This window comes from Trachinotus anak, unplaced genomic scaffold (genome assembly GCF_046630095.1).
Source record: "Trachinotus anak isolate AG129_WGS33_773 ecotype Australia unplaced genomic scaffold, CSIRO_AGI_Tana_v1 ptg000032l, whole genome shotgun sequence".
Lineage (NCBI taxonomy): Eukaryota > Metazoa > Chordata > Actinopteri > Carangiformes > Carangidae > Trachinotus > Trachinotus anak.
The window spans coordinates 29256475-29279278 of NW_027273883.1; the positions used below are offsets into that span (position 1 = coordinate 29256475).

At 37.5% G+C, this 22804-nt stretch overlaps 1 protein-coding gene across 3 annotated transcripts in view; it reads right to left on the reverse strand.

Moving 5' to 3' along the window:
- LOC139613275 (glutamate receptor ionotropic, kainate 2) overlaps positions 1-22804 on the reverse strand; it is a 296545-nt gene that overhangs the window by 23318 nt on the left and 250423 nt on the right. For 2 of the 3 annotated variants that reach the window (XM_071469775.1, XM_071469776.1), the window contains 2 exons: positions 21964-22189; positions 9118-9368 (listed from right to left, as the gene is read on the reverse strand). In XM_071469775.1, the coding sequence (XP_071325876.1) occupies positions 9118-9368; positions 21964-22189 (477 nt within the window). Of the gene's footprint in view, positions 1-5132; positions 8841-9117; positions 9369-21963; positions 22190-22804 lie in introns of those variants that run through there. The other variant, XM_071469777.1, reaches the window with a different exon arrangement.

Consider the following 22804-nt stretch of genomic DNA (forward strand, 5'->3'; position numbering starts at 1 on the left):
GATATGAGACACAGCTACAGATTACAGGGTATTTGACTCCAACCACTGAGCTTTAGCTCTTCCCCGAAATCTGTTTTGCCTCAAAAGCCTGACTCTGCCATGTCACTGAGACCATCCACCTGAGTCATTAGATTTTTCCTTTCAGCACAGACATCTCTTTGTGTGCATTAGTGTGTTCATCCATATGCATGCATGTGTGCATGTGTGTGTGTGTGTGTGTGTGTGTGTGTGCTGTGTTGATGAGATGAGTTCCTCACACACAGCTGGTGGTCGCTGCACCCCGAGAGCCAGGTTAGTCTGCAGTAGCCTCAGCAGCAGGCAGGAAGAGAGGAAAAAGCAGGAGGAGAAGGAGCGGGAGGAGGAGGAGCGGTAGAAGGAAGCAGAGGAGGAGCTGAGGGAGGGACAGGAGAGAAAGGAGTGGGAGGCAGAGGAGGAGAGGGAGGAAGGGGAAAATCATGGAAATCTGGCAGACTAGCATGGCGATGAAAAAGAAATGGATCCCTCTTCTTTTAAGTAGCCTTAAAACTTTCCTTTTTGATGTGATTTGGTGGGAAACCGTAAAGATTTAACTTAAATTAAGAAGAATAATTTTATGAAGCACTTTTTGGGGAAAAAATCTAACACATTTGCTCTTTTGCCTTGACTGTGCTCTTCCTGTGAAGCTGGAATGAGACCAGATATTAATATCTCTATCAATTCTAAGCTAATACAGAAGAGAGAGAAAACATTACTGACATTGATGTTTTGAGAAATCCTCGTTTGACATTTTACAGCTGAAAAGAGGCATGTAGATTTCATACAACAACACAAAAGCTAAGAGGAGGAAACTGCTTTGTACAAATTATAGCAACTCCAAAGCTGTCATTCCAACATGTTATATCTTGTTAAGTTCAAACCTGTTAAAACGCCAAATTCTAGTTGTAGAAGCAATTATTATTATTATTATTAGTCTAATTGTTCAAGGTTTAAATTTAAATGTATTTTTCAGTGCTCCCTTGAAAATTTGGTCTGACATTTTCTGAGATGTCATGTCATGGTGCTAGCAGGACAGGACTCACCTCAAGGGTTGGTGTGTTTAGTCACTATCCATTGTCAATCCAAGTGAAAAACTTATCTCAGCAAGTGCTTTGGTTATGCTGTATTTGTACAGTTTAAAGCATAAAATATGACTCAATTTGGAAGATAAACTTTGGTTTCAATCAAAATCAACTGTTTGTTGCACAAACATGAACATGCTGGGTCTTTTTTTTATTGGGTAAAAACATATAGCTTATAGACCTGTGCTATTTGCTTAAGTTTATTGCAAATATACATTACATCGATGATGAACAGGTGCACAACCGCACTTAAGTGTTACCTGAGCATTGCTGAGCAGATGATGAATGTGTTATGTGTTTGGACTCCCAAGTTTTAACTCCCAATAATGCAAGTTTAAACTTAGTGGACCCTGTATTAAAAAAGCAAATTATTGAAGTAATGTCCAGACAGACAGGCTACATTTTAAAGTATGTCTCCAGGTTTTGCAGAGTTGCACTTTCTGTTATTGCATTTCATCACCTAAACATGAAGTTCAAGTTTTGCAGAGACTCACTTGTAATTTGGCCAGTTACTGAGTTACATGGCAAATAACCTACCTACACAAATAGTGCTTAAGACAGCTCTGAAGTTGGTAGAAAGGAATTTTTTTTCACTTATTGCAAACTAGCTTTTTATAGCTGTTTCCTGTCTTTGCACTAAGCTAGGATAAACAATTATCACAGCTATCTTTGTACTGGGTGTACAGAAATGAAAATGATTTCTCAGCTTATCTGTGGATCACACATATTTCCCACATGTACAAATCACCATGTACCAGTGATGATGGAATGTCCTGAAAGAGTGAAAAGGGAATGCATAAACAATGAAAATGAAGAAAAGAAATCACATAGTCTTGGTAGATAAATCAAAATGACAAGCCTACGGAAGTCTGTAGTTTGTAAAGTTATCAAATGTTTATTAATACTTTTATTAAAAGTTAAATTAAATTAACAAGTGTATATTTTTCTGACAGTGCTCTCATCAAAGTGTGTATTTAAAAACACTATTAAGAGTTCCTTTAACGTATTAGAGGGTGTATCGCTCACTATATAAATGACTAGCTGCTATTTTTGCTCATTTCTAAACTTACAGAAAATAAATAATTATGAAATGCAAATTGCAGGGTGTGCATGATCAAGCATGTGAAACACAACAAAGGGATGCTTAGAAGTACATTTTAAACTTGACACTCATGGTATGAAAACAACCCCATATTGTCAAAAGTAGGTTGTATTCAATTATATAAGAAGCTTGGTGCAATGAAACAAAATATATGGTAGATTCTCACAATGAAACAAACAACATGGTTCATTTTCACAGATTAGTTTCATTCTAATAAGCAGTGGACTGAGATCTACATGCTCCACATTATAGTGGATCTTCGTTTTTGAAACCAGTATTTAGACTTCAAGTATCAAGCTGAGTTTAGGGTTAAACTCATATATTGATTTTCAAGTACTGGCTTTTCTAAATATCTCATTTCACTTAGTTTTAAGCCATAAGCCACCATTATGATTGAAGTTTCTTACTGACCAGAACAGTCTTCTTTTCTACACAAGATGGAATGATTTTTTTTTTTCAACATTATGCTTTTACAATGTAATTGATATATTTCTAAATGCATTTATCCTTTGAAGTCAACAATAGGTTATATCCCAAGTTTCCCCTTCCCCTCCTTTCCAAATAGGTGTGTGTTGAAAAGGAACAGTTTTCCATGTCTTTAATGCCTACAATACTTGCTAATGTCTTTATCATTGTACCAAGGTGTGGTAGCCTAGGTTACCTCTGATACTCACAGCCACAACCACTGGCAACATAAACAAGAGGGCTGTTTGGCACTGAGTGTCTGCTTATCTGAAGCTCTGTATTTCTATATGCACAACAATAACCTTAATTGTTGTTACTAAAAGTGTCTGATTGTAGATGCTCACATTGACTGGGCACCAAGAGGATTCAGCCAAAAAATAAAAAATAAAAGAATATAAAAAGCTAAATTAAAATTGTAAAATTGTGCTATAAATATGGTATATTTACCATAACCATGATCTTGAACAGATCAAAAACAAGCTTTTGAAAGTCATTCCTTTTTGTATCATACTCATTTAAGTCACACTACATCAGGACCAGATTTTGAGCTACTGTTGCTGGCTGCATTGTGGGACTAGAAACAGCGTTGATAAGTGTTGGGCTGCATAACTGCTGGACAGCCAAATGAATTAGTGAAAGAGCAAAAGTTATTGTCTGGGAAAAGGGCTGTTCAGATCATGACTGGATCTTTCAAAATGCTCTTTGGTCACTTATAGTGGCATACGAGGGAAGTGGACCTATCCAGAAATTTGAAGGCTAGAGGACTGTCCAAAATGCAGATTTCATTGAATACAACAAACTCAACTGGTCCTACTCTGTTTGCCAACTGTGGTTATCACTGACAGATAAGTAAGCCTGTCTTCAAGCTGGGCTTGTCTTGAGACAGAAACTCTAGTGCATCAGTGAATATGTGGGCGCTGTGGGCCAGGCACTCTGAGCAGAAAACTGCAGGTTTAGTTATGGACTGCCTCTAAGTGAAAGTTGTGGACTATATAGATTGCTATCAGAGTCTCACTGACTCAAAAATTAAACTTCATTCAAACAACTGTTAACCCACTTCCAAAAACTGAATCCACTGGGTTTCAGCGGAGAGCTTTGGTTCTCAATAATGGCCTACATACATTTTCAGAAGCAATTTCAGACAACAAAGCAGATAGTGAATATCAGGAAATACTAGCTAAAGGCAGCTTCAAAACGGCCTTCAACCCTATTTAATTGTAATCGAGTGATCCTGTTTTGTATAAATACTATGTAAATTACTGCAATTCCAAGCAAACAAGTGACAAGATGTGTCAACTATTTTACACTCATATGTTTCAATCAAAAGCATGTCCACATAGCGGAGTGCATAACACATGACAGTAGTGGCATTTGTGCATGAAACAAGAGTGTGAGCATTGCATTGTCATTACAACATAGAAAAAAAAAATTGTCAGACTATCTGGTCTTTGCCTGCAAAGGGTTTGGTCTATTCACCTTCATCCCTGACTTTAGTGGTGGAGCAGTGCCTCACACTGGACCTCACACTGTGCATGCCTTAACTCAAAAAAGCTGAAAAAAAATTCTGAATTCAGATTAAGTAATTAATTACTTGTTGGATGACTCATTTACGCCTGAAGGTGAAATATGAGATTAAAATATAAAATAAATCATCCCAGCAAACATTTGAATTTGGACCACTGATGCTAACATGATTGCCGACACCAACCTGAAGAAATACCAATAGAAGTACACCTACGAAAGTTGATGTCAGTACTCATACCTTCTTTCTACCTTGTGCATATGACTTGCATATAACCTGAATGTGTCCCCAGGCAATAAGGGTGTTATTTATGTTGTGTGCACCTGAAGCACCATCAAATGTATGTTTGGTCTCCTTATTGACCTGATACAAAATTCTACACACATAATGTACCTTAGGCAATAAGGCGACAACTTGTACATAATGTACCCCTTGTGCACAAAGGATATATTGACATTGACAATAAGGCAGAGCAGCATCTAATTTAAGCTTATTGCCAGTTGTATATTAAGGAGACTACATGCACATTATGTACCAATGACAATTATACTATAAAGAGCAAATTATGTAATCCCTGGGCACCATATAATGTAGCCTCAATGTCAGGAGTACATCAAAAGACAAAAAGCCATAACACCAACTAATTTACCCTTGCTAGCCTTATTGCCCCAGATGCATCATGCAGACTGCATGCATGTAATGTACCCAAAACAACAAGGTTGGAAGGGTTCCATCATGTGTGCTTGGGCTGGTAGCCTTATTGCCAAGGACACCTGAAACATGTGTTTCTTGTATATAAACACAAAATGGCCTACAGTGGACATAGATATCTTGCAAATTGTAACATCAGCTGTATACCTGTTGTTGTTACTGCCACTGGGACTGGGATCTATTCCACTTTCATTGCAAGGGGGTTTCTATGGCAGTTTTACTTTTTTACTTTTATTTACTTTAGATTTCTTAATTTGTTTCAGACTTGATGTTCATTAGAAGTATTCCATCTTTACATTTTTTATTACTGACATATCATTTCCTCTTGTGCGATAAAATATACGATTTTTCCGTAAGTTGATACTGAATCTGCTTGCTACTCATTATTATTTTGTTGCTGCTTTGAATTAATTTTTTTCCCAGGACCTTTGCTTGCTCATGCTATTTTATGTCTTTGGTTGTGATAACATGTTGTCTAAAGTAACTTGACATGGCATTTACAAATATTATTTCACTGCTGTGGTTTCAACCCATTTTTCACAGACACAGTCTTTTGGTTTTTAGTGGTGTATATGTGTTTTTATGTTATATCTGTACAGTGCATCCGGAAAGGATTCACAGCACTTCACTTTTTCCACATTTTGTTATGTTACAGCCTCATTACAAAATTGATTAAATTCATTTTTTACCTAAAAATTCTACACACAATACCCCATAATGACGAAGTTAAAAGAGTTTGCTTGAAATTTTTTGCAAATATATTGAAAATAAAAAACAAAAAACATCACATATGTATAAGTATTCACAGCCTTTGCCATGACACTCAAAATTAAGCCCAGGTGCATCCTGTTTCCACTGATCATCCTTCAGATGTTTCTACAACTTGATTGGAGTCCACCTGTGGTAAATTCAGTTGATTGGACGTGATTTGGAAAGGCACACACCTGTCTATATAATGTCCCATAGTTGACAGTGCATGTCAGAGCACAAACCAAGCCACGAAGTCCAAGGAATTGTCTGTAGACCTTCTAGACAGGATTGTATTGAGGCACAGATCTGGGGAAGAGTACAGAAAGTACGGCAGCAGGAACTGGCAGACTAGTCAGGGTTGAGGGAAAGATGAATGCAGCAATGTACAGAGACATCCTTGATGATAACCTGCTCCAGAGCGCTCTGGACCTCGGACTGGGGCAAAGGTTCATCTTCCAACAGGACAATGACCCTAAGCACACAGCCAAGATAACAAAGGAGTGGCTTCGGGACAACTCTGTGAATGTCCTTGAGTGGCCCAGCCAGAGCCCAGACTGAACATCTCTGGAGAGATCTGAAAATGACTGTGCACCGATGCTCCCCATCCAACCTGATGGAGCTTGAGAGGTTCTGCAAAGAAGAATGGGAGAATTTGCCCAAAACCAGGTGTGCCAAGCTTGTAGCATCGTACTCAAAAAGACTTGAGGCTGTAATTGCTGCCAAAGATGCTTCAACAAAGTATTGAGCAGAGGCTGTGAATACTTATGTACATGTTATATTTTTGTTTTTTATTTTTAATAGATTTGCAAAAATTTCAAGCTAACTTTTTTCACTTTGTCATTATGGGGTATTGTGTGTAGAATTTTGAGGTAAAAAATGAATTGAATCCATTTTGGAATAAGGCTATAACATAACAAAATGTGGAAAAAGTGAAACGCTGTGAATACTTTCCAGATGCACTGTATATATAATATATTAGTGTGTTCACATCTGTGTGTGTTAACAAGTTTGAGTGTTCTGAGTATATTCCCTAACAGAATGACACAGCACAGGTGTCTGACACATCAATACAGCCAAGCTAGAACACTGTACAATCAATACAGTCAAATGTATGAGATCTTAAGAGCATGGGCAGAAGACTGGGTCAGGATCTATTCTGCCTCTAGTCAAGTTTACATTTGGAAACTGCCCTCAAAGATTTTAGAACATATTTTGAACTAGCTATTTAAACCTAATCAACAGACAATTCTGACAGTGTGACCTTACGAGAAAAATTTCAAACATCTTTCAAAAATATTTGAATTAATTTAAGAATAACAAATAGGTCTAGATTTTACAAATCTAATATGCATGAATGACTATGGCGATTCTTTCATTTTGGTGCGCTATGTACACTGGTTCACAACTTAAAACTTGTGTATATTAGACTTATCTATACCTATGTGAAAACAGTTATCTCAGTATGCAATATCTTTATAATTCTTGAAATTAAATAAAAAAATGTCAGCGTATTAAAATGTATTTTAGTGACTGCTTTAGTGATTGTTCCCCTTTCTGTTGATTGTTCCCCTTTCTGTAAGTCGCTTTGGAAAAAAGCGTCTGCTAAATGACTAAATGTAAATGTAAATGTAAATGACTAAAAACATCAAGCAAAATGTTTTTTTTTTTTTCACTTAAGGATTTTTTTTAGAAAAACATATATTGTGAATTTTCTTCTAATAATAATATACAGTTCCTTACATTCTCTTTGCTTTCTTCACTATACACCATGATAAATGTACTTTTAGTATAATGCTGTTCTTTTCAGTCCACAGCACTGTTCACTATTAGTTCTTATAATAACAATGGTGATAAAGCTATATATGCCATAAGCAACAATTTTTTTTGCTTATTTATTAGCTAATTACACCCCCAATATAACTGGGGAGTATAATAGTCATTTTATACATACAAGCTTTTAGCAAACTGATGTCTACAGTAAATCTCTCCCAAGTTACTCCAGGAGCTCAAGACAGAACAGTTGGTATATAGGTCAAGACATGCTGCAGCAATTAATGCTATAATAATCTAATAATATAATCTGTAATATAATATAATCTGTAATAACAGAGTGCTGCATATAGAATAATTAATTAGTACCATTTTGTCTGATTATGCAAACTAAATAAATTATAAAAATTGTCCAAGTAAATATATCATATCTTCTGTGTACAAAGTTTTGACTCTGAAATAAATACAGATACATGTATAATGCAACCTTTATAATACAAACTATGCTATATAACTATGGTGTATAAAGACTTTATTTCACTGGACATACTTATGAATTATAATCCATATTTATACAGTAACAGATTCATCTAACATAAAGCAAACCTAGGTTAGAATTAGTAAAGCAGTTTAGATATGTTTGGCAGCTGAATAAATCTCCATTAAGATAATATAGGCTTCAGCCACAGCTTCCATTTAATGTACTAAAACTTTGTATAGTGACCTACAATGACTTTGTAAACAGCTCCAGTTTTTGAACATGACAAATGAAACTGAGCAGTCATGACGTGTTTGGGTATAAATCGTAGCTACTGAACAGCCCAGGTACATATAATTATGGAGAGATGTCATTATATCATTTATGTTTCATGTATTTACAGTTGCCCTAATTAGTTCTCTGATGCTGCAGGTCATTATATCAGCAAGTATTCAGTTTCACAATGTTTGCTGGGAAGCTCCGGTGCAACAACACAGTCTTGTGTCATATTACTGCATTGATCTGGAAAAGCTATTGTGTGTGTGAGCTAAATGCCACAGACATAAACATTGAGAACAGTTACAGAATAAGCAGGAAGGCAGTCTGCAGAGTGGAAATGGACAGTGGAGGTGGATAGGTGTATGTTAGTGGATGTGGCTGGTGAAAAGGTGGGGCATGCAGCAGGGCAATCATTAGCAATACATGTCTATGATCCAACTGCATATTACTACCAGCACTCCAAACGTTGTTCCCATTCCCTCAGGAGTGTCAGAAAGAAAAACACAATTCAGTAGTTTTAGGAAGTTTTAGATCATGTTAGATTACAATAGAAAACAGTTTCTGGAGTTTCACTTGAGGTCATTTCAGATGGTGGTTAAAGTCTAGCTTGGATCCATGGTGACAGCAGAATTCCTCACGTTTCTTATCTCGTTGTCGCCATTGGGCCTATGTGAATAAATGCAGAAAAACCAACCCTTACCTTCTGCATATGATATAGCACTGTGTGAGTTTCCACAAATTGGCAAACAGATGATCTCTTTAAATTATATATTAGTAATTATAAAAATAAATATATTTTGCATATATTTTGTTTCATTTTGTTAACATGTACAGATTTATTTGTATTTGCCATGAGACTGCCTTCCATGGCACATGTGGTTATGGTAAGAAATTCTGCTATCATTGTTTTAAGTAACAAAGCAGAGTCTGAGGTGTTTCTTACCTTTTCAAGTTGTGCATTCTGTTTGGACTTGTAGAGGAATTCTCCCACAGCCACAAACACGGAGAGGACAAGTCCAGCAGCTAGGATGATAAAGATCCCTCCAATGTTCTGCACACCGAGTGCACTGGCCTCCTTACTCTCCTCCTCCGGACAGCCATTTCCTCTCCACCACCTCTCCTTCATCATGTGCAGCTTCCCTTCCTCCTGAAGCTGCAGGATGGCAATGGTGATCCTATCTCTGTACGGAGAGCCTGAAGGACCAAGAGACATAAGGTCAGCATGAGCAACCAACATGACTGAATCAGGACCTTCATCTTATCTAAAAGTGGAAGACTGATTGTCACCTTTATTGAATACTGACTTCGATGCTCAGTCAAAGTTTAAGTCGCATCTTATGTATTACTTACTTGTATAGATAAACAACACAGAACAGTTTTATTATTCCTTAAGGCACCATTGTGGTAATTTTGTTGATTCTTGCAATCAGAGACTCTTTTGCACAGAGCTGGATTGCACTAAAAGACAATATTGGTAATATAGTATGTACTCAGATACAGAAATTAAGTACATGTTGTCATTCCATGTTAACTTCAAAGCACTAATTTCATCATGACATTCATCTCTTCTGTGTACATGATGGAGTGATAGAGAGCAGCATTTGTGAGTAGATGAACAAGGGATCAATGCACTGCAGATACCTTTGGGTCATACAAATATTAACAATTGTGGAATATACTGTGAATCAAGGTATGGCAAATTTAGTTACAATACATAAACCAAGTCTTCTTGGTTGATGAGAATGACAATCAAAGACCTTTTTGGAGGAAGGACGTAAGACCACATAACAACAAACTACAAAGGGCCTGGGAAAGCCACATTGGAAATGCCACAGACCCCTCTAGGGGTCCTGTGGTTAACCTCTATAACTTTTAACCTACATGGAAATGCATACAGAAGAGTATCATGATGAGCTTAAAAAGGAAAGGGAGTCCAACTTCACTGGACAGACAGAACCAAGACACACTAAACGTGAGTCTGAATACACACATTCACTCACTCTCACTCTAAGACACTTTCCCACAGATATCACAAGGCCTCTATCCATTCTAAATTTACCACCACTTTTACCAACTGTTTCCAGTCACATCATTTTGGTGTATACAGCCATATTTTCTCACACTGGTGTTACATTAATCCATTCTTTCACTGTAGTGCCATTATATGTGTAGTTTGTTGTGTCAATCTTTGTTAGTTGTATTATAAATGTTTTCAATATAAAGTTATTAACTTTTTTCCTGCAACTTATGGTCAGTCACCTTATGTATCAGATTACTTTGTTGCTTGCTCTACCAAAATTCAGGTTGAGTCTTTCCTGAAAGTTAATTATTAAGTGTAGTTGTGCTGACTCTGAGATTACAATAGCCACATCATAATTTTGATTTTCCAACATCTAGGTGGAGGAGTTCCAGATGAGATTTAGGCTACTTCCACACTACTACATTTTCGTAGAAATATTCTTTTTTCCATTTTAAAACTTGTTTTAGCATCTTTTATTATTAATTATATTTTCAGTCTTGTTTCTTTACTGTGCTAAATCAATGTTTGCTGCATTATTTATTTGATACTGTTGTTTTAAAGCCTATTGTGTCCTGTGTTCCTACCTCTGGAAAGCACTTTTTGCATCTTCATTTCTACAGCTAGTCTACTTAAGTTGGTGTTGGTGTAGTTCAATCAAAATCTCCATTATATTTCTGTGAGCATTCAGTACATTCCAGTCTAGAATTCCACCTTTCATTGTACACGTTTAACATTGTAAATTATTAATGCTGATGTCTAACATTACCATTTCATTGTCACCACAGGCCCAACAATACTAAACTAATAAACCTAAAGTACATCTGTGGGGCTCATAGTTCCACTAATTATACCTGTATAGCTGCCTAATTAAAACCAATCGCCATGCTTAATCTGTCCTAATGTTTTCACTGTGAGCTATTTCCCTGGCTTAATAAGTTAACATCTCCAAAGCGGACATTGGAATGTTCCCGTCTGCCCATGTCAGAGCGCCCAGTGAATTCTCCCCACTGTTTGGTTTTCCCAGCAACCTCTGCATCTCTAATCATCCCCTTCTCCACTCAGATAGAGCACTCCAGCACCTTCTCCTGCTCTGCTGATCAAAACCAGTCATTCGTTGAGATCGCTGATTAAACCTGACGGGTAAAGCCTTGTAAGAAAAAAAAAACTGAATCCTGCCAGACTTCAATTCCCCAAATCTCCCCATGGTACAGCCAATATACTGCAATCAGGATGTTAATGCAGCTTGACTAATTAAAAAAAACACCTATTATCACAAACACTTAGAATGAAATCTCCCTGGAGCACAGGGGGAAAAATATGTTTAGATTAGAAAACATTATCATTCGGTAGCTCCAGTGGAGTAGCAATCTCTGTGATTAGTATGCAGTATGCAGAGCCAGTTTAGCAACAATATTATTTAGTAGACCCAAAAGTGACAATAATAAACTGTGTTCTCTTGCCAAAGTGGAGCTTTGAGCTGCCTTGTGGTTGTGTGGCAGCAGTCACAAGGCTGTGTTCACACTCTTTAACATCTCTTCTGCCCTTCATCTCTGCCCAAGGGCTTCTGTTATCTGACTCTTTATTTCAGACCAAGCTGCGCAGCATGTTTCAAAAGCATCTATCACCATGGTGATGGTGAATGTGAATTGCACTCCAGTCCTCGTTATTCATTGTCATCTACAGTAGATACCTTCCCTTCAGCTCCAGAGTGGAACAACAAGCCAACGTCAGATAAATCACTCGCTACAACAAAGAAACAGGCAGCCTTGAAACTGGGCCCACTCTGCCTGATCAAAACAAATGGAAAAACCTCAGCTGTGATGTCATGGGTAAGATGAAAATGAGCAATGTGTGATGCAGTCAAGACCTGTGCTGCACTGTGCCAGCGACATTTTTGGAAAGTGTTGTAACCCACATTCACATGAGCATGAAATGAGTGCACAATCTGATGCCTCCTGACTGACTGACTAGGGCTCTGGGAAAATAAAGCAACAGTGAATCCTTTGTGAATGGGTTTTGTATTAGAATTGTAAAATATACTGCACATCCTCCACCATTTTCATATTGAGAGCCAGATGGCATTGTCAGCCTGGCTTTGGCTTTGACACTTGAAGGTTCTATCTCTCGCCCTCTCTAGATTCCTTTCTTTCAAGTAATTTTATACACATTGCTAAGCTGCCATTTTAGCCAAGATTTTAGATTCCACACAACTGATTTCTTTCATGAACAATAATCAAATCACCAATGACTTTTATTTTGTCACTGATGTAGGTCTTTAGTCGGTTTTAATCTTATTTTACCACAACTCAGCCTTTGACACAGTGCACCACAATGTCTTAATCAGCCATCTGAAAATTATGCTGGCATTGGTGATGCGGCACTGCATTGGTTCATCTCCTATCTGTCTTTATCTGTTGTGCTTGGAGATGTTTCCTCCTCTTGTTCTCCTCTCTTGTATGGAGTCCCACAGTTTTTTTCTATTTCTCCTTTTATTTACTATGTATGTGCTACCCTGGGGCAAATCATGTGTAGGTATAATACTGATGTCCATTGCTACATGGACAATACTCAACTGTATGTTTGAGTAAAGCCTTGCACCACCAATATGTCATCTATTATGTCCTTGCTGCCCTTCACTGGCTACTTGTGAGTTGTAGGATTGATTTTACTGCTTGTCAGGGCCTCTTTTTTCCTGAGTATCTGACTGTTTTCACATGTAGTCCTTTATAAATGATCGAAACGCAAACCTATTAAAGTGGACCCAAAAATTGAATATTTTTTTATCATGGGAGGAATATTAGTCCATTAGTCCATGCCTACATCCTGTAAACACATTTATCTCTAGAATATATAATACTCCATTCAAATAATGTTTGATTAATTTTAATTAATACACCACCACCACAACCAACCTGGATTGTTGACATAGGCAGGTTTGGTCCATGCTGTTGATGCCAAATCCTGACTGTAAAAATAAATCAAGATCCATCAATCCAGTGTCAGCCTCAGATTTCTGTGCTTGGCTGATGAGAGTGGAACCCAATGGAGTGGAAACTGATAGAAATATCATCTCAAGGCACTTTACAGAGTAAACCTTGCAATATTATAAAGAGAAACCCACTTGGCAACAATGGAGGGGAAAAACTTCCTTCATACAGAACCAGACTCAGGGTAGTAGGACACCTGCCTTCACCGATTGGGTTGCCAGGAGAGAAATGGGGGAGAGAGGAGAAAGAGTGGGGAGAAGGGGAGAGAAAAGAGAGAGACCAGGAACAGCTGTATATACTGTTGTATTCAGGCACTATTAGGCTGGCCACTATAAAGATAATAACAGTTCCAGTAATGGCTTCTACTTATTTGAACCTTTCCAAAGACACCAGGTAACTTGTGTGCTTCTCCAAACCCCATTTTGTATTTGTGTAACATAAAAGACTGTTTGAGAAAGTTTAATCTGGACTAATTTTATTTGTTGTGTGTATATGCACATAAAATACATAAGACATAAACAAACTGTTGAGATAATGATACAGGCATCATTGCATATAGGCAATGAAACTTGGTCTGACCTTGTTTGCATGTTTGAAAATCCTTTAACATCCAACAAATAAAACAAATAAAAGTTGTTGTGAAGAGAGTTGAAACCTCTATTATAAGTTAAGTATGTGTTGTGTTAAGTTACTATTGTTTTTTTTGCATAGTTGTGAAAGGTCCTATAGCACCTGAAGTAAGCATGGTGCTTGCCCCTTTAACAAAAGGACTAAAGGGCAGGGTCAGAGGTCAGTACGGTGATTAGCGGAGGTGCTATAGGTACAGCACAAAAAGGTTTTTTGACCTTTTACATTACTTTAAGATGTTATTGACAGATGTTGCAGTTTGAAGCATTATCTGACCGTTGTAAACCCAATAGAAGATTGGATGTGTACGAATGGAACGTCAAAATAAACTCACAAAAGGATGACCTGGCTCCGGTGTTTTGTGAGTGTGGAAGTAACGTGCATGAGTCAAGCCAACTGAACCTTGCCTTCTGCTAAAATTTCGAGTGGCTTTAAACGAAGTTCAGTCTAAAGTGTTTGCCACTACAGACAGCGTGTTGAAGCTTTGGGAGATGTGCAAAGTTGGGTGTTTAAATAAAATATGCATTGTAAGTTGATCTTGCTCAAAATCTGGTTTCACCAATTATTTCCCTGTGGTCCTGATTTCTTTCTTTTCCCTGTGGTCCTGATTTTTAAAATTTTGGTCATCAAACGTCGCCTCATAAGGGGAAAAAAACCCTCTATTGGGACGCTTAGCTAACTTATGAATATTAATATGATGCTACACACTGCTGTGTTAATAGACAAGGTGAGGTGTGTTATAAGTGACGTCAATCAAATGTCACTGCGACTGAAAATCTAGTGTGAATTTTCTCCTGAGAGTGGCTGGCTGATGGATGAATGTGAAAAGCAGGCATTTAATCCTTCAATTCAGGAAAGAGTGGAGAGCAAAGTGACAGCCATACTGAATCCAGAGGCACTAGATGTAATCTGCAAGATCAAAGCAGAGTAATAGCATACCAATCCCTAATGCATTGTCTCTCAATGAAGAAAAAATCTAGAAATTTAAATGTGCTGCAATGCCTGACACTGTGAACATTTGTATTTTTCTAGCCTACCAAGAGCAATTCTGCTCTCTCTGCTGTTTCTCTGCATCGAGACGTTTGTTACCAGCTGTGACAGCATTGTTTTCACCTTGTGAGTCTGTGTGGGTATGCCATCAGGGAAAAATGTGGTCCATGAGACACCTACTGTAGCAGGAACTACCACAGAGGCGGTTTTGAGTGCTTTGGCAGGTGTACATGTCTGTGGACAGAATTTTGTCAGCACAATAGCATCACAACCTACAAGGTATAGTCACAAAACGTTACAGAATTAAGGCTTAGTTTGAAGATGGGTGTGGTCTGGCCCATTAGCACCGCTTCTGGTAATGTTATAATGTAGTTATTATTACACAATTACATGATTACTTATGGCTTGGACTAATGGATCAGAACGTCAACATGTTGACGGGCATTGCTGCTGGTGTGATCTCATCACAAGAGGGTCTCTAACCCTAACCCGAACAAACACAAAGAAAAGCAAATAAATATGTTTAAAATGAATGTATTCTGTGGATCTTTAATGAACCAGAAAGCATTATAGATTCTGCATTACAAATATATTGAACTCTTGATTCTTTCTTACCATAAGCTCTAATTTCTTTAAAAGATTAATCTAATTGGGTCACGATATTTTTGACTTCTGTGGAAATGATTATGATTATTTTATTACTCAGTGCTGATACCATCTAATGAGTGTAGATACATATGATCTGCTTACTGTAATTGTCAGGCAAATTAGGCTAGTTTCTTGTCAAACAAGCCACATGAAGACACCAAAATGTGCAGCTGCTATGTGTTGTACAAAATGTAGTCTAGTTTGGTTAAACCGCTGCTGGATAGGAGCTTAGGTTTCTGCAGTTTTCATCAGAATCAGCTGAGTGTATCACATTTTGGATCCATCCAAAGAGCTCATAATCTGCTCTGGGTCATATTAAGAGCTTAGGATAATAGATAAAGGCTCAATCTTCTTCAAATTGTCACCATTATCAATGTCCTGTCTCTATTGCGGGGCACACACATAAAAATAGCATAAAAAATTGAATTTCATGATGGAGTCTAATAGCTAAAGACTCTTTATATGTCTTTTCAGCTTTTCCTATTTTGCATCCGATATCAAACACGGCATTTACAATTAACAACTCTATTACACCTTCTTTCAAGTTGCCACTCCTCTCAGGACCCTTCCTGTTTGTGCGGTGAACCTAAACAGCCCAGCAGGCAGCAGCAGAGGACTGGAAGGACAGCAGCCTGCTGACAAGCAGCACAGACGCTTCCCCTTTACCCTGCTTGATTAATGCAGCCTAATGAAGGTGAATGAAGATTGATGGTCATCAGGGGGAGAGAAAAAGAAAAAGGGACAAAAGGGAATAATGTAGAGCCTCATATAGTTGGGGCAGAGGAGAAGACAACGGCTGCATGAGCTGCCTATACAAAATAGGAAAATAAAACCTGTAATGGCGGTTGGCAGTGACTCCATTTAATCACCTATTAGAAGTGTATGCACACTATCAAAAAACACATAAATACTGCAAACGATAACAAGAAAAAAACTAAAGGGAGTTTCTTTGTGACATTATAAACACAGTGTCCAGCTTTGGGACTAATCTCTCTCCTCTATATTGAATCCAGTACTGCCGGAAATATAAGCTTAAAGAGAAAAGAAACAATAAAAATTATCTTTACTTCACACTCTGTGACTGTGGAGGGCAGACATTTCCCTGCCTGGCTCCTAGCACACAGTCATGGTATGGTGGCGAAGTCAGATGCAAGAGATTAAACTGCCATGATGAATAGGGAATGCATTTTTATCTTCACTGTTTTGTTTTTGTTCAGTTATAATTACAGATGACTTGATACCACTTTCTCATTTCTGTACTGTAACATGTATCAGATGGTACAAACCCATGCTGTGTGTGTGTGTGTGTGTGTGTGTGTGTGTGCGCGTGTGTATATTTGTGTTATATATATGTATATATATAAAAGTACAGTTTTACCTCTCCTCACTCAGGCTTCTCTTGCACAGTGCAATGCACACAGCCTGTATTTAGAAACTGAAGCTTAAAATGAGCCATCGGGACTTCTGTAACTTTGTGATGTCACAACAAAACAGTCACTGCTCTCAGCCATGCCCTAAGCCCTGCCCACCTGGACCCACAGTCAAGCTGATGACAACATACTAATATTGCAAATTATAAGATAGCAGATGTTTTGTGTATTAAAAACTGTTACTTTGCCCATATAGTTTTCTTAAACAATCCATAAAAAACACTGAACTTCTCCTGACACATACAGGATCTATCTTTGTACTATATTAGTCCTCAATATGTGTAAGTGTTGTCCTGAGAATTGACAGGATTTACCATCAGCTATTCAATGGAGTAAACATAGCATTAGATTTAGCAAAGACTAACAGGGGAGGTGAAGCAGGTCTGTCCATTACAGAGCTGAGGGAGCTGCCAAGGGGCTGAGCGGCGAGTGCTGTATCTCTATCAGAGCCCAGGTACTAATGCAGGCTAACACCTACTTTCTGTTCAAGTCAATTAGATATATGCTAAATGTCCCGGCTATATGGGAATACAGGCAGCATATGGTAAAGGGTAATAAAAGGGTAGGATTAGCAATTTAAATACCTTGTCTTGACAGCATGTGAACGGGCCACCAGGGAGTAATGATGCTAACACCCCTCCTTTTTTTTCCAGTATGGACAACAACTGTGTGGTACACACACTTTCCCTTCATTACCCTCACCCTCATAAGCTTCCTTTCTTTCTTTCAGTGACATACACACATGCAACCACATCTATAACATGAAGAAATGTATAGTAAATTATCAGGAAAATATACACAATGTACACCGGTGTTTTTATGCTTACAGTCAAGTACACGGTCATCTAGGAAAATACATATCTGCAGACATATACATTCTTTCTGTCTCTGTTTCTCTCTCACACACACACCCAGACACAAGCACACACGCAGTAGCAAACCTTCAAAAGGAGCACATCAGTCAGGAAATGTAATCACCCAAGGAAAATATAGCCTACCTCCACTGTTTTCACACACAGCTACAGTCACTCAAATTACCTTCTGTGGCTAACCAGCAGAGCATACACAAACAGTAGCAAACGACCTTGCCAACACTCAGAGTCCCGGAGGACATTTCACCATTTTGTTAGAACAATACAGCTACTGAATACTGGTTAATTTTTGAAGGCAAATACTTATATATTTTTTTATTCTAATAGATAATGGAGGATTTCTACAAATGTTTTGATTTTCATGTCAAAATGGAGTAGACTTTAATTTTTTAATTCTATTGCTGATCAAAAGATCTCCAGAGATACCAATTATGTCAGAGTGAATTTTAGAATGAACATACAGCATGTTCCATTTGATCATTTTAGGGAAAGGTGGAGCCACTAAAAAATCTTAGTTGTTGAATCTCAAACTATGTATCTTCAGTAAAGAGTGCAATATGTGATACTTAAATCTACTTCAGCATAAACAAAAGGGAAAACGAGTGTAGGATGATCTGCTACACCTACTCATCACATCACTTTTAAACGACAAGTATGTTTTGAGTATGGATTGAATTACTAAGTGGTGACGACACAAGGATGTTTGAAGTGTGAAGTTTCTTCTGTCTTGCATGATGGTATATTTTATATGGTATGTGTATTATTTATGTGTATTTAATTTCTTTCAACTTGTCATATTCCAGTGGTAACAGTGGTACCACAGATTTTGTAAAGGTTTATGTTCCACTCAGTACAATATAAATCTATAGTGTCAGAATAACCATTAAACCCACCATCCTTTTCTGATGAAACCAGAATACCATTTTGTACATCTACAGCAATTATGAAATATTGGCTTAGAAAAAAAATGATGTAAACTCATGAAAAGGGTCATCAACAGTGATATTTTCACAAACAAGGCAAAGACAAGACTAAAAGTCTTCAGCTATGCTTTTGGACTTGCGAGGCTATAAATACAGTTAGCTCTGAGCTAAATGCTGATGTCAACATGCTAACATTGTTTAATTAGCACTAAACACAAAATACAGTGTGCACTGAATAGAATCAGTTCTGCAAGTATTGGACAAATCAAAAATTTGACCAAACAATGGTGCTAGAGGAAAAGTCACAGAATCACCAAATTTACTGAGATGGATTAAGATGAATATCTATATCAATTATTATCCCAGTCCGACCAGTATATGTTAAAATATTTCACCACATAAGTGAAACCTTTGGTCAGCTGATGGCATTAGAAAGAAAAGTCAGGAAATCACTAAAACCACTGAGATTCATCCTCTGCGGACCAAGAAAATCACTACCCAATTTCATGGCAATACATCCTACAGTCAAAACATTTTACTAAAAACCAAAAAGATAAGCCTCATGGTAGCATCATTCAGATACATCATCTGTGGACCATGACAGTGCACAAGATTTCATGGCAATGCAGAAGTTAAGGAGATACATCAGTCTAGACCAAAGTGGTAGACATACAGATCTACATTGCCATTGAGGTACAGCACTAGTAGTCTGTTGGCATAGTTGCATAATGTTTAACATGCATATCTTTCAACATGAAGATTGTAGGTTCAAAACCTGCCTGGTCAAGGCTTTTTACAGGTATTGCCTGTGTGAAGTTTTGTTATCTAGAAAGAAGAAAAGCACTTTTGATCTTCTTTTAAAGTTCCTCGAGACATGTTTTAACTATCTAAAAATACTGTGTTATGATTTGTATTTAATTTAACAGGGTTTTCCCACATAAAAAGTGAAAAAAGGAAAACTGGCTTACTTCCTCATTGAGAAATACTGAGTCAGGCCTTGTGCTCTGCCCACCACTACTGCTTGCACTAGCTTGACCGGTGAAAGAGGAGACAGTATCAAGAAGGGTAGTGGAGGAACATTGGAGAGACTCAGCCAAATGTTTGAGCCTCAGTCGTAACAATATTATTTCTCAATCTTCTCAAACTTACAGATCTTCACAGAGATATAAATTAGTGTAATTTAATAATTTACTTGCTAATGCTCCCTCTTAGTGAAGTGGACATACCTGGCTTGGCATTAGCCATAATTGAAGAAGTTCCTCCTCTTCCCCTGTCCTTTTTTAGAGAGTAGAATCATAAATTACAGGCCAGATTCCAATCATGATTAGTAACCAGCACTATAATTTCTTCTGACATAGATCAGATTAAAATGATAAAATGAACTGATCTAACTATTCTGTAACATATGTGATGTTTTATGTAATAAGTCAATTCCCATCTTCTATCCTCTAGAATTGCTGAAATGTAACATATAGATTTAAAGACAATATCTTTCACATGACCATACTGTACATCTTTCACACAAGGCAGTAGACACTGCAGACATTCACAATGTCATTATTATTAATAATAATATTATAATCAAATGACTACTGTGTAACCTACAATTATTTACTATTAGCTTAATGAAACATTGATTATGTTGTTGCATCAGTTAACCACTTGTATTATGATTACCTTTAGGTTTTGAAGGCTGTAGGCCTAATATGAAACCTGTGTTTGTATTATTTATTCCTGTCATTATTAGTGCCATCTGGTTTATCTGTTGTGTTCTTTAATGTTTTATGGTCATGTTGGAAGATGGATGTGCAAGTTTTATAGATAAAATCCAAATTATCCAAACAAATTAAAAGTTCTATGTAAAGTTACTCACTCCTCAAGTTGAAACAAAGGGAGAAGACAGGTAATGCCCCTGAAACGTGCACCAGCCCCCAGGGGACCAGCAAAAGTACCCCTGTCTCCTCTAAAGTTGGGCCTATCTAAAGTTAAGTACTGTAATCAGAGCCTTATCTCACATCAACCCCCAAGAAACACAGGTAGATAACATGATCTGCCCATGACTGCCTACAGAGAAGCCTACGAAGAAATCAAGAGTGCCCCAGAGAGAGAGAACGATGCCCCTGGACAGATCCACCCAGAGTCCACCGTTCTGCTCAGCTACTTTGAGTTTCAACAAAAGATCACCAGCTACTGTGCAACTAACAGTAAGCAAGATCTTATGACTGGGTTGATGTCAAGATAAAATAATATTCAATCTTCAGATTTCATTTGTAGACATAGAGGTACTTTATCACTTAATTGTATAGAAGTATTTGTAAATAGTCACCACATATTCTCTCTCACCATTGCCCAATTCATGGCACTGTTCATTGATTTAACCTGTTCTTCTGCTCCATTTTCCATTCTGCTAATTATTAGACATTGCATTTACCCTGCGGTTAGTAGTATAGTTAATAAATCTCTTAAACTCAGCCGTTGTCCTGTTGTGTTCCTTTGAAGTAGAGACTGGGGATCCACTGAATTGAGAAGTCACAACTTCTGATATTAGAGTGATTAATTGGATTTATAGATTAATAAATTAAATTCCTCTTTGGAGGATGGTGCCAGTACAGCTATAGTACAAAATTATCTATGTGAGTTTGACAATTGAAGACTGAATGTACAGTCATCTGCTGAAAGTGATAAGTTTTTTGAAATGAAATATATTTACATATTTATAGATTCTGGTAATTTGAACATGATAACATGATACATCTTAACTGATACATGATAATAGACTGCATCCTAAAAGATGTCTTTTTATTTATATCAAAATGTGAATACATTTTCATTTTCATTTGTTTTCACTGCAGTTCCAAGGTGGAAATATACAGTCATGGCGTTGACTGCTTATTTTGCTCATGAGATGTCTTGTATTATGTAAAAAATATATGAACATGTTATCAAGGTTAAAAACTTAATTCTGGTAGCTGAACATCTGGGCACACATTATTTAAGAAAGTTTATGAATTAAAAATTACTTATTGCACTGGCAGTCAAATTTGCCTTTTCAAGCAAAAGATCTAAAATCTTTTCATTTAAATTTTATGTGGCATTTTTTTTGCTATGGTGACAATCTATAATTTATTATTGTCAATAAATGCTAAATCCTACTAACAAGCACTGTATGTCCAAAAGTCTCATTGCAACACTTGAAAGTGCAGGTAGCTCTTTGTTGTGATTTCTGATTTCACACCACAATAAGTGAGTTTTGCCTAAGCAACATGGTGTACTGTCATTGTAGCATACATACCCATTGGGGTGCCAACCCCGTAGGCTTTGGAGTCGATAAGGCCTCCAATCTGGGTGAGGTTGCAGTTGCGCTGCGTGACAAACTCAATGGTGGTGGACTCCATGAGGAATGCGTAATCCGAGGTGAGCACACGGTGAATGCCTTCCTCAACATTCTTCACCATCACTGAGTGCCTCCGACTACTCATGAACTCCCACATCTTATCATACGTGGAAATCTTGGTTTTCTGTGAGGAGACAATTGCACTTGAGTGAGAGAAGAAATCTCAACTACTTATACACAGGGAATTCAAAAATATAATTATGTCATATTTATTCATTGCAAAAGCCCTGCTGTTTATTGCTGAAAGTGACATCCTAGGTTGGAAGTTAATGACAAATTATTTTTGTCTTAGCAGTTATAATGTCCTGAGTGACAGGTAGAGCACTCACGCCCTCATTCAAATACCGCCAATGTATGCAACTCCATCAAGGCCTGAAAAATCATTTACTTTCTATTGTTTTCTCAATTTCATTAGGAGAGCATGTTTTTTACTTCAGCAGAAGTTTTTTACAGCTCCAGCAGTGGTATATGCTGTCTGTCTGCCTAAATCATTATCACTTGTGAGGAAAATGCAGACTGAAGCAGACAAGCATGCTAAATAGCAGCAGTAGTGTGAATTGTGTGACTGTACATGTCTGATGTCTGTGCCACTGCTATCACTTATAGAAGAAGAATCAACATTGTCAGTAGCAATGTGCCTCACTTTATACACCTGTAAGCACTGAAAAAATCAAAGAGTGCATAACTCTCCAGGGGAGCGGATTTGAAGGCATTTTTGAAGCCATTTGAAACCTAATTA